We start from the raw sequence: 14771 nt of genomic DNA, 5'->3' as shown, positions 1-14771 counted from the left end.
CATCTAGATGTAAAAGGACACCCTTATCGCCAGAGACAGGGAATTCAGGCAAGAAGCCTATATAAACAGATCTTGTTACTTCTTTAATTTGCTACCCCAAGCCTAAACTCTGTTTAGATTATTTGCTAATTGAGCACCCCAAACTAAGTTTCTCTGTCCTGTCAATTTTTCATAAATTTATTGTTTCTTCGTCTAAAAATTACAAGCTGCCTGCTTTGGCCACTTCCTAGGTCCCACTTCTATGAGACCTCCTTGTGCTCCAATTAAAATTAGTTTTTTCTGCCTGTTAATCTGTTTTGTGTCAATTTCATTATTAGTCCAGCAACAAGAATTCAGCATGGGTAAAGGGAAAAATTTTTCCCTTCCTGACAAGGGCCTTACAGAACATGGTAAAGAGTTTGGATTTTATCCTAGGTATACAATGAGAAGCTAATGTAAGGTTATAAAGTAAATGAAGGGCATAATCTGTTCGTTTTTAAAAATAGCCTTCCCTTTGCTGAGTGAATGCAGTGGGAATGGAAAAGAGCAGAAGTAGCGAGACCTGTTAAGGAGGTTGTTAAGGACAGTTATTCAGGGAAGAGATAAAAGAGACTTGGAATAGAGTGGAGGGCAGAGGTGATAAAAGCAACAGGACTGCACTGGACAGGGAGAAGAAAGGAATCAAAGGTCTGGTTAGCACCACGTTTCTAAATGAGAAAGATTAGGGTGGTGGTAAGGGGGGTAAAGACTTCTGTTTTGGACAGGTCCATTGTGAGATGCTGGTGAGCCACCTAAGAGGAGATATCAGTAGACACCTAGCTCTGCAGGATGGAGAGGACCATCCATCTAAGCTGTAGATGTAGATGTTTCCTTGGGGGAATGTAGGAGGTTAATAAGCAGAGGAACACTTAAAGGGGCCTGAGAGCTTTCCACCCTACCTGGCTGTCACTTAAGAAACTACAACGTATTTGGGGATTTACCTGGTGGCACAGTGGTTAAGAATCCGCCTGCCAATGCAGGGGACACGGGTTCCAGCCCTGGTCTGGGAAGATCCCACATGCCACAGAGCAACTAAACCCATGCACCACAACTACTGAGCCCGCACGACACAACTACTGAAGCCCATGAACCTAGACCCCGTGCTCCGCAACGAGAAGCCACTGCAATGACCCGCGAATCACAAAGAATAGTAGCCCCCGCTCGCCGCAACTAGAGAAAACCCGCACGCAGCAACGAAGACCCAACGCAGCCAAAAATAAAATTAATTAATTAATAATAAAAAAAAGAAACTACGATATCTAGGTTCCCGTGGCCTAAGTGTGGCCCAGAAGCGCAGTTCCCAGAGCCGACTATGGCACAGGCCCATGATTCATTACTTCCTGGGTCCAGAACCCACATCGAAGCTGGTCGAGTCAACCCAAGCACTGCCAAAACGCCCAGAGTACCCTTACGGAAGCCAGCGGTCACTGCGTGGGAGCCGGGCCACGGTGCGCTGGCTGCCGGGATTTGTAGGCTGACTGAGGCGGGCGTTTGCGCAGTCTCCTTGAGACCCTGCCCGACGCTGCGCCACGTAGACAGAGGGAAGCGCGCCCTGAACCTGCAGCAGTTACTGCAGGACGGCTGTCGGAAAGCGCAAAACTGATCTTGTTTTCTTTCTTGGAATCATTTGGGAATGACGATTTCTCATCAGTTAAAGGATAAATTCCTAGTCCTAAAGTAACATTCAGTGTCCTTTTCATCACGATTTCGTACCCGTGGTAGCCTTAACACTTCCTAATTATTCTTCAAGACTAGTTTGGACGTTTCCTCCGAGAAAGGGGCTTGCTTTGGACCTCTCTCTTCTGTGCTTCCAACAGCACTCTCTTACAATTCTCTAATAACAATTACAATCACGGCCAGCCTTCCTGAGCTCTTCCATGTTCTAGTCTAAGCTATTTACCCGCACCACCTCATTAATTCTCACACAGCTCTCTAAGACAGTTGCTATTATTCCCATTTTGCATATGAGAAAATTTTGGTTTAGAGACGCGATGTAACTTGACCAAGTTGAGCAAGTTGAAGTGTGACACTATTAAGTCCGGCGTCTCTCCCACTAGACAACGAGTTCCAGGAGGGCATGGTCGGATCTGCTATTTACTTTCCCGCGGGCCACGCCCCGGGGGCGGGATCTGGTGACGACACCGCGTCCCATGGTGCCTTGCGCGCCTGCGCTGCAATTGGCCCGGAGACTCGGCTCCTTTTTCAAATTGAGGCGCCGAGTCGTTGCTTGGTTTCCTGGGCTGCGGGCGGAGACTAGGTTGGTGATTCGAAGGCTCGGGCGGGTGGAGGACAGACGCCGGGGCCAGTCACAGTCCCTGGTGGAGAGCGATTTCCCCGGCCACGCCAGCACCCGATAGGGGAGGAGGGCACCCGGGTCCGCGCCGGCTGCCGAGCCGCTCCACGCCCCACGGCGCCCGAGTCCGCGACCAGTCATTGATTTTTCGGCGGGGACCGTCATGGCGTCTCAGCCGAATTCATCTGCGAAGAAGAAAGATGAGAAGGGGAAGAACATCCAAGTGGTGGTGAGATGCAGGTAGGCCGAGCTTGGCAGGATTCCGAGCCCCGGGCTTTGCTGCAGGGCTCCCTCCTGCGCGGTCCGAGGAGAGGGCTTTTGTTTGCAATTTCTGAAGGAACCAGACTTTCCTGTTTCAGTTATCTGCGTTCTGTTTGATAAAATGACACCAGGTTTCTGTGAGGAGTAAATTAGTATTTTTTATTTTTTTTCAGAAGAAGGGACATTTATATCTGAGTTTATAGTTTAAACTGCTATTGAGAAGGAGAATTTGGTCGCCGTTCTTTAGTGAAATGTGTTCTTTTCTAAAAAAACTACTGTCGACAAAGATTTAGGTGTCACTCCTTGCAGTTGGTCCGTTTGGAGATGACTGCACACCTACTTTACAGATGTTTTAGCACTTATGTTGGGATTACCATCCTCTCCATCACCTCTAAAAACGTAATCAGTCCCCTCTTTATTCTAGATGCAATATTTCCTTAATCCCTACTAAACAAGTAAACATCACTATATTTAAAATTTTAAAATTAAGTTGTAGAGTGAGTTTATGTTTTTAAGATCAAGGAGAAAACTTAAGTTCTGCTACGTTTCCCAGTGGTTTCCATATCACTTCCCAATTTTAAAATGAGCTAGGAGAGGAAGGACATACAGGAACATACTTGAGGCCCTCCACAGTTTACTGGTGTGTTTTGTATGTCTGTTTTTGCTGCTGTTGTTTTAAAAACTACCAACTATCAGAAACTTTTCTGTAAATCCAAACGTACTCTAAAATTAAAAGGGTATTTTAAAAGTGTATTAACAAACGTTCTTAGGTTATTGCCTACACAGCTTTGGTGACTTGAGTTGTAGATATCAAAGGTAATAGCTAACTTTCTAAAGTAGGCGCCAGAGAAGACATTTGGTGGTAACCTTAAGTCTAGCCAATTACGTTCTAGTTGCACTCTAGGGCTTCTGCTAATAGTTACTTGTTTTGAAGATTAGAAAAACAGTCTATATTCAAATGAAAATTTTTAGGTGATTTTGATCGTTTAGTAAAGTCAAGTTTCTGTGTGGCTTTATTTTCTTTAATTTCATTTTTATTGTTAGTTACAGAATATGTCAAACGTATAAAAAGTTATAGAGAACAATGAAACAGACATCTGCGTATCCATCATCCAGATTAGAAACAGAACAATCATTACATCTAGAGTCCCAGCGTATCCCTCCGCATCCCCTTTCTCTACCCCAAGAGTAAACATTAAACACTGTCCTGAACTTCATGTTTATTATCTCCATACATTTCAAGGCTTAACTTAAGAGAGATTTCTTTTACTTTATCACTAATGGAAAGTGCTTAGGTTGTGTCTAATATTTACAATAACTTCAGTGTAAAGAGATGTTTTTCTTTTCAAGTTAGCCTTTTCTTTTTCAAATAGCCTTACTAATGCAAATATGTCCTTAAACTTTACTAAATAAACAACTTATGAGGCCCTCGGAGGTTGTCAAATCTTTTCTGTAAAGGGCCCAGATAGTAAATATTTTAGGCTTTGCAGGCCACATGTGGTTTCTGTCACATACTCTTCTCTGATTTTTTCCCCCGTTTTTAAAAAAAAATTTATTAAATTTATTTATTTTTGGCTGCACTGGGTCTTTGCTGCTGCGCCCACGGGCTTTCTCTAGTTGCAGTGAGGGGGGGGCTACACTTCATTGCAGTGTGTGGGCTTCTCATCGCGGTGGCTTCTCCTCTTGTGAAGCACGGACTGTAGGCGCACGGGCTTCAGTAGTTGTGGCTCACGGGCTCTAGAGTGCAGGCTCATTAGTTGTGGTGCACGGGCTTAGTTGCTCCGTGTCATATGGGATCTTTCTGGACCCAGGGTTTGAACCTGTGTTCGAACCCTGCATTGGGAGGCAGATTCTTAACCACTGTGCCACCAGGGAAGCCTTTTTCCCCCAGTTTTAAACTTTTAATTGGCACAGTTTATTGTAGCCTAAGAGATCGGCAAAATTTGAAGAGAGATGACTTCATTACTTGATTACAATGAATATAATCTTTACGATGTTCTTTACTTGTATAACAACTATATGAATATTTATGGAATGAATGAATGGATTTAGCACTTCATTCAAAAGGTCCGCTGGACACGACTTTTTTTTTTTTTAATCCTCAGTCTTTCTTTACCATTTTGGTTGTTTGAATTTTAATATACTGTAGTGAGGCCAACTAACATTGATGGGTTTGCTAGTGTCATCAGCAGAAACCTTGCAATATCTATTTAAAGAAGTCTGGATAGGAAAATAGTTGCTTAGCATTTTTTTTTTTGTGGTACGCGGGCCTCTCACTGTTGTGGCCTCTCCCATTGCGGAGCACAGGCTCCAGACGCGCAGGCTCAGCGGCCACGGCTCACGGGCCCAGCCGCTCCGCGGCATGTGGGATCCTCCCGGACCGGGGCACGAACCCGTGTCCCCTGCATCGGCAGGCGGATTCTCAACCACTGCGCCACCAGGGAAGCCCTAGCAGCACTCTTTATTGCAGTGCAAACAGTCCCTTAAGCTTCTCTCTGGGAGCTTTGATAACTCTTAGGAATGTGTGATTTGTGTGAATTTCTACTACTCTGCCCTGACAGCTTGAATGGTATTCATTTGGTAACTTAATCATACATCCAGGCAAGAGATTAGACCAATTGGAAAAGCTTTAACCACATGTGAGGAATTCATTCCACTTGATACTTTTTTTTTTTTTTTTTTTTTGCGGCACATGGGCCTCTCACTGTTGTGGCCTCTCCCGTATCGGAGCACAGGCTCCGGACGCGCAGGCTCAGCGGCCACGGCTCACGGGCCTATTCGCTCCGCGGCATGTGGGATCTTCCCGGACCGGGGCACGAACCTGCGTCCCCTGCATCAGCCAAAGGATTCTCAACCACTGCGCCACCAGGGAAGCCCTCCACTTGATACTTTTGTCCTACCTCAGTACAAGTTGGTTTTGACTTAATTTTATTGAACTTTTAATAATACTGCATACTGTGACTTATGTGCATTGTGTAGGTTTCAGTACATTTGACAAATGACAGCATGACCAGATACTTGGAAGTTACTGAGTTAAATTTCCCAGGATCACAAATTTGGTCTTCTGACCAGTCAAACATGCTAGGGGGTGGGGCATGCCAGAGGACATTGAGGTATCCTTCTTAAAATAAATAGCAACTAGGTTCGTCTAGTAATGAGGGGAAAGATAATTTCCTATTTGGTGTTTCCTGTCACAGTATGTGATAATGAATGGGAAAAATGAACTCAGGTCAAGAGTAAACCTTTCCCTTTGGCCCAGATGTGCGTTAAGAATATCAATATCTTATGGATGCTATTCTGTGGAGTATGGTTCTTTTTAGCTTTCCCATCATTCCCCTTAGGATGACATTTATTAAGCAGTGTAGTATAACAGATATTTGAGTGCCTACTGTGTGTTAAGCATAGTAGTAGACACTGGGGAAACAATAAATTAAACAGGATTTCTTTCCCTACACTGTGAGGTTGGTACTATTACCAACCTTAATTTTCAAATGAGGAGACAGGCACAAAGGGCTATATGGCCCAAGCAGACTGGATGGAGAGTCCTCACTCTACTGACATGCCTAAGGAGGCATTTATTATCTTAGATTACTTCACAGGGAGTCTTTCCCGTCACCCATGCCTCTCTCCTATCCCACCCTGTCCCAATTAAGGCCACATTAAACTTTTGCTGTATGTTCCTACCTTTTACGAACCCTTTCTAAACATCACCTCTCTTATAATCACTTCTTTTATGTCACTGTTCCCCATTAGACCTCACAGTGCTGTGAGAACAAACAGTTAATACATGTGAAGCACTTGGAACAGTGAGTACCTGGCACCTAGTAAGCACTCAACGTTATTAGTCATTATTTTAATCTGTTTTTTATTTTGTGCCATTTATCCACTGGAAGGTTAATATTTTGAATGTAAATCTGGTATGTTATTTCTACTACATCGTAACCTAACTTGACTGGATTCTAAGAACAGTGGAAATAGAATTCTAAAAAATAAGTTTGGCATTTTTTACAAGTTAATTCTGTTAGCATCTACTCCAAGAAACTGTCAAAACTGTACATGTCTTTCAAAACTTTTTAAAAAACTAATTTTATTTCTGGGAATTGAAACCCTTAAAATTCTGCTGTCTGCCTTAGCAGTGTCATTTACTCCTCATTTAATCTCTATCACCAACAGTGTAGTTAAAAATTCACATTGTTCTTGTCTGAGGTATTCACAAAAATGTCATCAGTAACCAGATAACTAAGAGTTCTTGAATAACCTTGTGTGTTTCTTTTTACAGACCATTTAATTTGGCAGAGCGGAGAGCTAACGCCCATTCTGTAGTAGAATGTGATCACATACGGAAAGAAGTTAGTGTACGAACTGGAGGATTGGCCGACAAAAGCTCAAGGAAAACGTATACTTTTGATATGGTACTTACTTCCTAAAATGCTTCTACTTCTTTATTATTCACTAATGTAAAGTTATCCTAGTACACATATTTTCTGTAGGTTCTAGTGTACAGTTACAAATTTCAGTTAATCCTTTAAGTTGTCAAATGGTTTCTAGTGGGCTGAATAAGTTAATATATTAAAAACAAAATTATTAAAGTAATTCTGAAGTTTTTTTTTTTTTTTTAAGAAATGCCTTTTCTTTTTTTGGATAGGTTTTTGGAGCATCTACTAAACAAATTGACGTTTATCGAAGTGTTGTTTGTCCAATTCTGGATGAAGTTATTATGGGCTATAACTGCACTATTTTTGCGTGAGTGAAACACTATTTTTCAAATTGATGAAAAGGTTTAGTTGTGTATATTCGTTTTTTTGTTTAACACTTTTGTTAATTTTGACAGATATGGCCAAACTGGCACTGGAAAAACCTTTACAATGGAAGGTGAAAGGTCCCCTAATGAAGAATATACTTGGGAGGAGGTATTTATTGTTTATAACAGACTTCTGTCTCTAAGGTGGCTGAAGTATAGCCAAATAAAACTTGGTTGAAGGCCTGTCTTGAAATGGAAAAGATCAGAGTACCCATGTCAAACATGAATTTAGGATAAACTACTACTACAGTAAAATTAAAGTATATGGTATGGCTTTTGTTTAAGAAACATACATTCTTATTGGGAGAGAGAGGAGCAATACATATGGCACAGTTAAGTGATAAGAGAAGGGTCTGTTTTGGAGAGAATAGTTGGAACAGACTATTGTGGGAAAGTGGAATGTGAGTAGGGCTTGAAGGGGAAAACCTTGCAGTGCAGGAGTTAGTATCATAAAGTTAGCATATGGGGGAAGCGGTATGGTACTTTATTAATGATGGCTTTGAGTGTTCAAGAAATTAAGATAGCTGTATTATTGGATATTATAGAAAGCACATAGTACATTTCACAAAGATTTCTATCAAATGTGTTTAAATGAGTTTAATGACTGAATTAATTTTCCATATCAACATTTAGGTATATCCTTTTTTCTAGTGGTTACATACCTGAGGTATTAACTTACTTTATGCATGGATAATAAAGTTATGGAATTGTAATCATAGGAGATAATGGAACAGGATTAAAGCACAGTTTCAAAATTTAGAGAGTCATACAGTTTTATTAAGGATACTTAGACATTTGAGAAACAACTTTGTTTTATGTCAGAATTCGAGAATATACTGTTAGATGAACCACTTCTGATTAAAATGATGGTGTTATGTTCTCATGAGAAAACTTGGAAAGGATTATTGAAATTGGCTTTATAAGTAGCTTGGTTCAATTGGTTTCTGTGTAATGCTCAGGCATAAAGTGGCTGACAGGAATGACAGATTTGTGGAAGGTGTAAGGAAGAATAATTACTATTAAACAGACTGTTGTAAGTGGCTTGGCTTCTCCAACAGGTTAGTTTTTGTTTTGTTTTTAAACCTGTTTTGACATACTTATGTTTAAATATACTATAAAGGAGGCCCTTGTTATATGTGTTTTAAGTATTGCAGTAAATGGCATTCTTTAAAGTCTTTATTAATGTTACAATTTCAGGATCCTTTGGCTGGTATAATTCCACGTACTCTTCATCAAATTTTTGAGAAACTTACTGATAATGGTACTGAATTTTCAGTCAAAGTGTCCCTGTTGGAAATCTATAACGAAGAGCTTTTTGATCTCCTTAATCCATCTTCTGATGTTTCTGAGAGACTACAGATGTTTGATGATCCCCGTAACAAGGTAACTTCAGTCTTTGAGAATGAAATGTCTCCAAATGTTAATGTGTGATACTTTGGAAAGTCTATATATATGTATATATATATACATATATATATATATATTTTAAACGAATCTAATGGATGCTTTTTTGATATTTTGTCAGAGGGGAGTGATAATCAAAGGTTTAGAAGAAATTACAGTACACAACAAGGATGAAGTCTATCAAATTTTGGAGAAGGGGGCAGCAAAAAGGACAACTGCAGCAACTTTGATGAATGCCTACTCTAGGTGAGAAAGCCATTGTTTCCCCCACCGCTCCATTTCCTTTTTAAGAAGAATTATGAACTTGGGGAATCAGTGGGGAGAGTTAAGGTATGTGAGTCACATGTCTAGATTGTATGCTATATTGCATGCCTTAGTAATTGGCTTGAGATTTATAGGGAGAGCACCAATGCTGGGAGAATGTTGAAAGGAGAACAAAGACAAGTTGAACTTGAGCAGAAGTATTAAGTCTTTTTAAGGAGAAGATTTCTTTTCCCAAATGAAATTATACATGGGAGTCCAGATTAAAATGTGGCTGCTGTAGTTGATTTGGCAGTGGGATGCTCAGAAGCTAACCTCCTCAGCCTTAGGAAGGCTTGCCCTGAGCACTTTTCTGGAGCCTCTCAGTATACTGAGAACACAGTTTGAAAACCCCCGATTTGAGTAAGGATTAGAAGAAAATCAAATGACTTTATTTTTTTTTTCCAGCTTTATTGAGGTATAAATGAAAAAAATTTTATATATTTAGGTTGTGCAACGTGATTTTTTTTTTTTTCCAAATGGCTTCATTTTAATGTAGGAAGACAAATGGTCACTAACACTGGCTTTTAAGAGGAGAAAGGGGCATATTTGATAGTACCCCTTATAGGATGCATCCCAAACTCTCCAAATGCAGTTCACCAAGTCAGAGGTGATTTTTTTCCTGCTAGTCTTTGAAGGAAACATCAGAATGTAATTGAAAGAGCTATGGATTAGGAGTTAGATAATCTGTGGTTAGTTCCAGTTCTGCAGTTAACTAAATATGTTACTTCAGGTAGTTAAACTTATCTGAATATCATTTTCCCTGAGCTACAAAATGACTTTTAGGGCTAACTCTCATTTCTTTGCTCTCTTAGAGTTGGACATTTCTACAATATGCTATAACGATTATAATTGCAGCTCTGTAAAAATATGTATGCATTTAAAGAAAGAAGAAAAATAGCATAACATGAAAATAATTAAGATCATGGAATTATGGGTGCTTTTACAATTTTAATTAAATTTTCCTATAATAGCTTTCCATTTAAAAAATTAAGATATAAACCAATCATAGAATGAAATTTCCATTTTCATTAAATGATTGGTTTATAACTTTATTTAGAATTTGGAGGAATGAACTTAAGAAAATTTCTTTAAATACTTTTCTCTGAAATATAAAATTCCTATTATTCTATAAATTTGAATAATTAAGGATTCCCTTTTTCGTACATAGACTGGAGTAAAGATCTCTTCTTATGAATGTATGTGATAAAGAGAAGGAAAACGTAATTCACTTTTCCAAAATCAGAGTTGACTTTTGTGCTTAATTCCATTAATTCCATGATCTTCAATTAGGAATGGGTAAATTATGGTAGGAAAACATGATATGCATATTATAATTCAAATCTATAGTTTATATTTTTCCATGTGTACTTCCTCTTTCTGTTATATAAAATAATTCAAATAATTTTGTAAAAATGATACTTATTGTAAAATTTTCCAAGTAATGTGAAAAGTACAAATGAGGATATTAAAAATTACCATATGCCAACCATCAATGACATTAACAAACATAATGTCATTTACCAAATGTCATTGATGCAGAAAGGAATGATGTCTTTGGTTGTCTATATGATTTTGATATCTCTCAGATAAAAGTTGAATGTCAGTATACAGCATAAGACAGACTTTGGAAAACTTTATAGTCTAGCAGTGATTATGTTGTATGTTTTGGTAAACACTGCTGTTTACTAATTTCTGCTGTTCAGTGGAAGGAGCTACCTATCTCTGATGACATTCTCAAAGCAGAGCAATGTCCTTTTAGAACAATTGACTTTGAAGGGGAGTAATCAGATGGCTTGCCTGGTGCTGTTTGAATTTATGGTAATGACATATTTCAAGTGGTTCTTTTTTAAAAAAAATTTTAAATTTTTGGCTGCGTTGGGTCTTCATTGCTGTGTGCGGGCTTTTCTCTAGTTGCGAGGGGGGGCTACTCTTCGTTGCGGTGCGCGGGCTTCTCATTGCAGCTGCTTCTCTTGTTGCGGAGCACGGGCTCTAGGCATGCGGGCTCAGTAGTTGTGGCTCTCGGGCTCTAGAGCACAGGCTCAGTAGTTGTGGTGCACGGGCTCACGGGCTTAGTTGCTCCGCAGCATGTGGGATCTTCCTGGACCAGGGCTCGAACGCGTGTTCCCTGCATTGGCAGGTGGATTCTTAACCACTGCGCCACCATGGAAGCCCCTCAAGTGGTTCTTATAAATAGAAAGATCGATTGCAAGCCTTCCCTTTTGGGATCTCCCCTGCAGGCGGCAGGTACAAGAAAACAAAAACCTAGCATTCTATTCATCCACTGTCTTCCAAAATCTTATTGGTATCTTCTCTGATACTATCTTTTTCTACCCTGGTGGATTTAGATCTTTCTTTGCTGTTTTCAATATTTTATAGAAAGCAAATAATGTTTTGTATTATAATGACTCGGCAACTTGGTCTTGTTTTCTAGTCGTTCCCACTCAGTTTTCTCTGTTACCATACATATGAAAGAAACTACAATTGATGGAGAGGAGCTTGTTAAAATTGGAAAGTTGAACTTGGTAAGCATCAACCTTAATATTTTTTTCTAGTTTTATTGAGGCATAATTGCCAAATGAAATTATGTATTTAAAATGTACAGCGTGGCAAGATATCCTTTCTCATGGCTGAATAATATTCAAGTGTGAATGTGTGTATCACATCACATCTTCTTTATCTGTTCATTCATCAGTGGGTACTTAGGCTGTTTCATACCTTGCTTATTGTGAATAATGCAATGAACGTGGGAGTGCAGATATTTCTTTGAGATAGTGATTTCATTTCCTTTGGATACATACCCAGAAGTGGGATTGCTAGGTCAGGTGGTAGTTCTATTCCAATGTTTCATTCTTTATCACCTCATAAAGCAGCTTGAAGGTTTGTATTTATAGACAATATTTTTGTAGTCACTGGGTTATTAGGTTTGTAGTGGATTGTTAATTATAGAAAAATTACTGGCTATTTAATATATTTATGTACAATACGAGAATGAAAGTCTTCTATTCCAAATCCAATAGACTGAGAACTTTTATTTTTAAAATTTAAGGTTGATCTTGCAGGAAGTGAAAACATTGGACGTTCTGGAGCAGTTGACAAGAGAGCTCGGGAAGCTGGAAATATCAATCAATCCCTGTTGACTTTGGGAAGGGTTATTACTGCTCTTGTAGAACGAACACCTCATGTTCCTTACCGAGAATCTAAACTAACTAGAATCCTCCAGGACTCTCTTGGGGGGCGTACAAGAACATCTATAATTGCAACAGTTTCTCCTGCATCTCTCAATCTTGAGGTAAGCTCTTTGAAAGGTATCCGGAAGTACAGTAACTGTAATTCTTATTTAATATCATATATTTTTACAGTTCATCAATTGGCTTCATTCATTCTATACTACAGTAAAAAGAATCTGGACATTGCATGTGGACATGTAGAGGAGGACACGACTGAAAAAATTGTCTTTCTCCTTTTTGGCAGTTTTTAATCTTAAAAAACTACTTACTGGGACTTCCTGGGCATGGTGGTTAAGAATCCGCCTGCCAATGCAGAGGACATGGGTTCGAACCCTGGTCCGGGAAGATCCCACATGTCGCGGAGCAACTAAGCCTATGCACCACAACTACTGAGCCTGTGCTCTACAGCCTGTGAGCCACAACTACTGAGCCTGTGTGCCACAACTAATGAAGCCTGCGCACCCTAGAGCCCATGCCCCGCGACAAGGGAAGCCACCGCAATGAGAAGCTTACACACTGCAACGAAGAGTAGCCCCCACTCGCCGCAACTAGAGAAAGCCCGTGCGCAGCAATGAAGAGCCAATGCAGACAAAAATTTAAAAAAAAATAAATAAAATAAACAGTTACTTAAGCGGGGGTGGGATGAATTGGGAGATTGGGATTGACGACATGTATACACTGTGTATAAAATAGATAACTAATGAGAACCTACTGTATAGCACAGGGAACTCCACTCAGTGCTCTCTGGTGACCTAAATGGGAAGGAAATCCAAAAAAGAGGGGATATATGTATACATGTAGCTGATTCACTTTGCTGTACAGCAGAAACTAACACAACTTTGTAAAGCAATTATACCCCAATTAAAAAACAAACTAGTTACTTAATTGCATTTTTCCACACAGTCTTCAAAGAAAATTGCTGTGGTCATTAGCAGTGGATGGTCTAATTGAGGACTTAGAAGTGGGTTAAGTGAATGCTACTGTTTTAGAGGCTGCTTAGAGAGCACTGAAGATGGGGTTGGATGTGTGGGAACAGGTAGGAAAACCAAGAGAAACAACAAAGATGGTAAAATCTTTTATTGGGTTATGTGCTTTAAATGGAATTAGGAAAAGCTTTTATAAGGTCTCTAACTCCCGTTTCATTAAAAAAAATATCTTTATTGGGATATAATTCACATACCATAAAATTCACCCATTAAAAGTATATAATTCAGTGATTTTACTGTATTCACAGAGCTGTGCAACTATCACCAAAATCTAAGTCCAAACATTTTTTAAAATGAATTAATTAATTTTATTTATTTATTTTTGGCTGCGTTGAGTCTTCGTTGCTGCACGCAGGCTTTCTCTAGTTGCGGCAGGTGGGGGCTACTCTTTGTTGCGGTGCATGGACTTCTCACTGTGGTGGCTTTTCTTGTTGAAAATTAGTATTTTCAGTAATTGGCCTTTTCTTTTCATCACAGGAAACTCTGAGTACATTGGAATATGCTCACAGAGCAAAGAACATACTCAATAAGCCTGAAGTTAACCAGAAACTCACCAAAAAAGCTCTGATTAAGGTATTTGTGAATTTTTGTGGAGTAATGTAATCTTGTTTGACAAATGTAAAAATGAGGAGCTGAAATAGATAATTGTTAAAAAAAATTATTAAATTGCCTATGGTAAGGCTTTTCATCTAATGATTTGAACTAAGTACCCTATGTGTTAAAATGTTTTTTCTAATGCTAATATGTTGACTTTACCAGCTCTGTCAAGTCAGCAAAATTTAAGTATATAATGGTGCTTCAAGGAAGTTTTAATTAGCAGATCCCTAATGAATAATGATATTGAGCATCTTTTCACATGTTTATTATCCATTTGTATATCTTTTTTTGTGAAATGTCTACTAAATCCTTTGCCCAATTTTTAATTGGGTTGTATTTTTATTAAGTTGTAAAGAGTTGTTCATATCTTGTTGATACAAGCCCTTTATGAGATTATTTGTAAATATTTCCTCCCAGTCTGGCTTGTCTTTTCCTTTTCTTGGTAATGTTTTTTTTTTTTAATTGAAGATTTTATTGAGGTAACTGTAGACTCACATGCAGTTGAAAGAAATAATACAGAGAGATCCTTTGTACATTTTATCAAACAATAGAGTAAAAAATCACCACAGGGATATTGACATTAATAACAGCTCACTGATCTTATTCCCCAATTTTCCTTGTATTCATGTGTGTGTGTTTAGTTAATGCTATACAATTTTGTTACATGTGTAGGTTCATGGAGCCACCACCACAGTCAAGATACTGAACAGTTCCATTGCAATAAGGATTCCTCATTGCCCTTTTATAATCTTTTCCTTCCCACTTTCACCTCCCCTCCCTAATCTCTGCTATGCACTATCTGTACTCTATTTCTAAACCTTTGCCATTTCAAAAGTGTTATTGAATGGAATCATATAGTATGTAAACTTTTGGGATTGCCT

General features: G+C 39.1%; 1 protein-coding gene across 1 annotated transcript in view; it reads left to right on the top strand.

Annotated features, from left to right (window-relative positions):
* Nucleotides 1-2236: 2236 nt before the first annotated feature.
* The window catches only part of KIF11 (kinesin family member 11), a 55823-nt gene continuing 43288 nt past the window's right edge, over nt 2237-14771 (top strand). The window contains exons 1-9 of the mRNA XM_059055439.2: nt 2237-2551; nt 6852-6984; nt 7218-7315; nt 7404-7482; nt 8571-8756; nt 8899-9023; nt 11512-11602; nt 12127-12369; nt 13771-13866. Of these exons, the coding sequence (XP_058911422.1) occupies nt 2475-2551; nt 6852-6984; nt 7218-7315; nt 7404-7482; nt 8571-8756; nt 8899-9023; nt 11512-11602; nt 12127-12369; nt 13771-13866 (1128 nt within the window). The 5' untranslated portion in view covers nt 2237-2474. The remainder of the gene's footprint in view (nt 2552-6851; nt 6985-7217; nt 7316-7403; nt 7483-8570; nt 8757-8898; nt 9024-11511; nt 11603-12126; nt 12370-13770; nt 13867-14771) is intronic.

This window comes from Kogia breviceps, chromosome 2, assembly GCF_026419965.1.
Source record: "Kogia breviceps isolate mKogBre1 chromosome 2, mKogBre1 haplotype 1, whole genome shotgun sequence".
Taxonomy (NCBI): domain Eukaryota; kingdom Metazoa; phylum Chordata; class Mammalia; order Artiodactyla; family Physeteridae; genus Kogia; species Kogia breviceps.
Note: the sequence above shows the minus strand (reverse complement) of the source record. Positions and strands in the feature narration are given on the sequence as shown.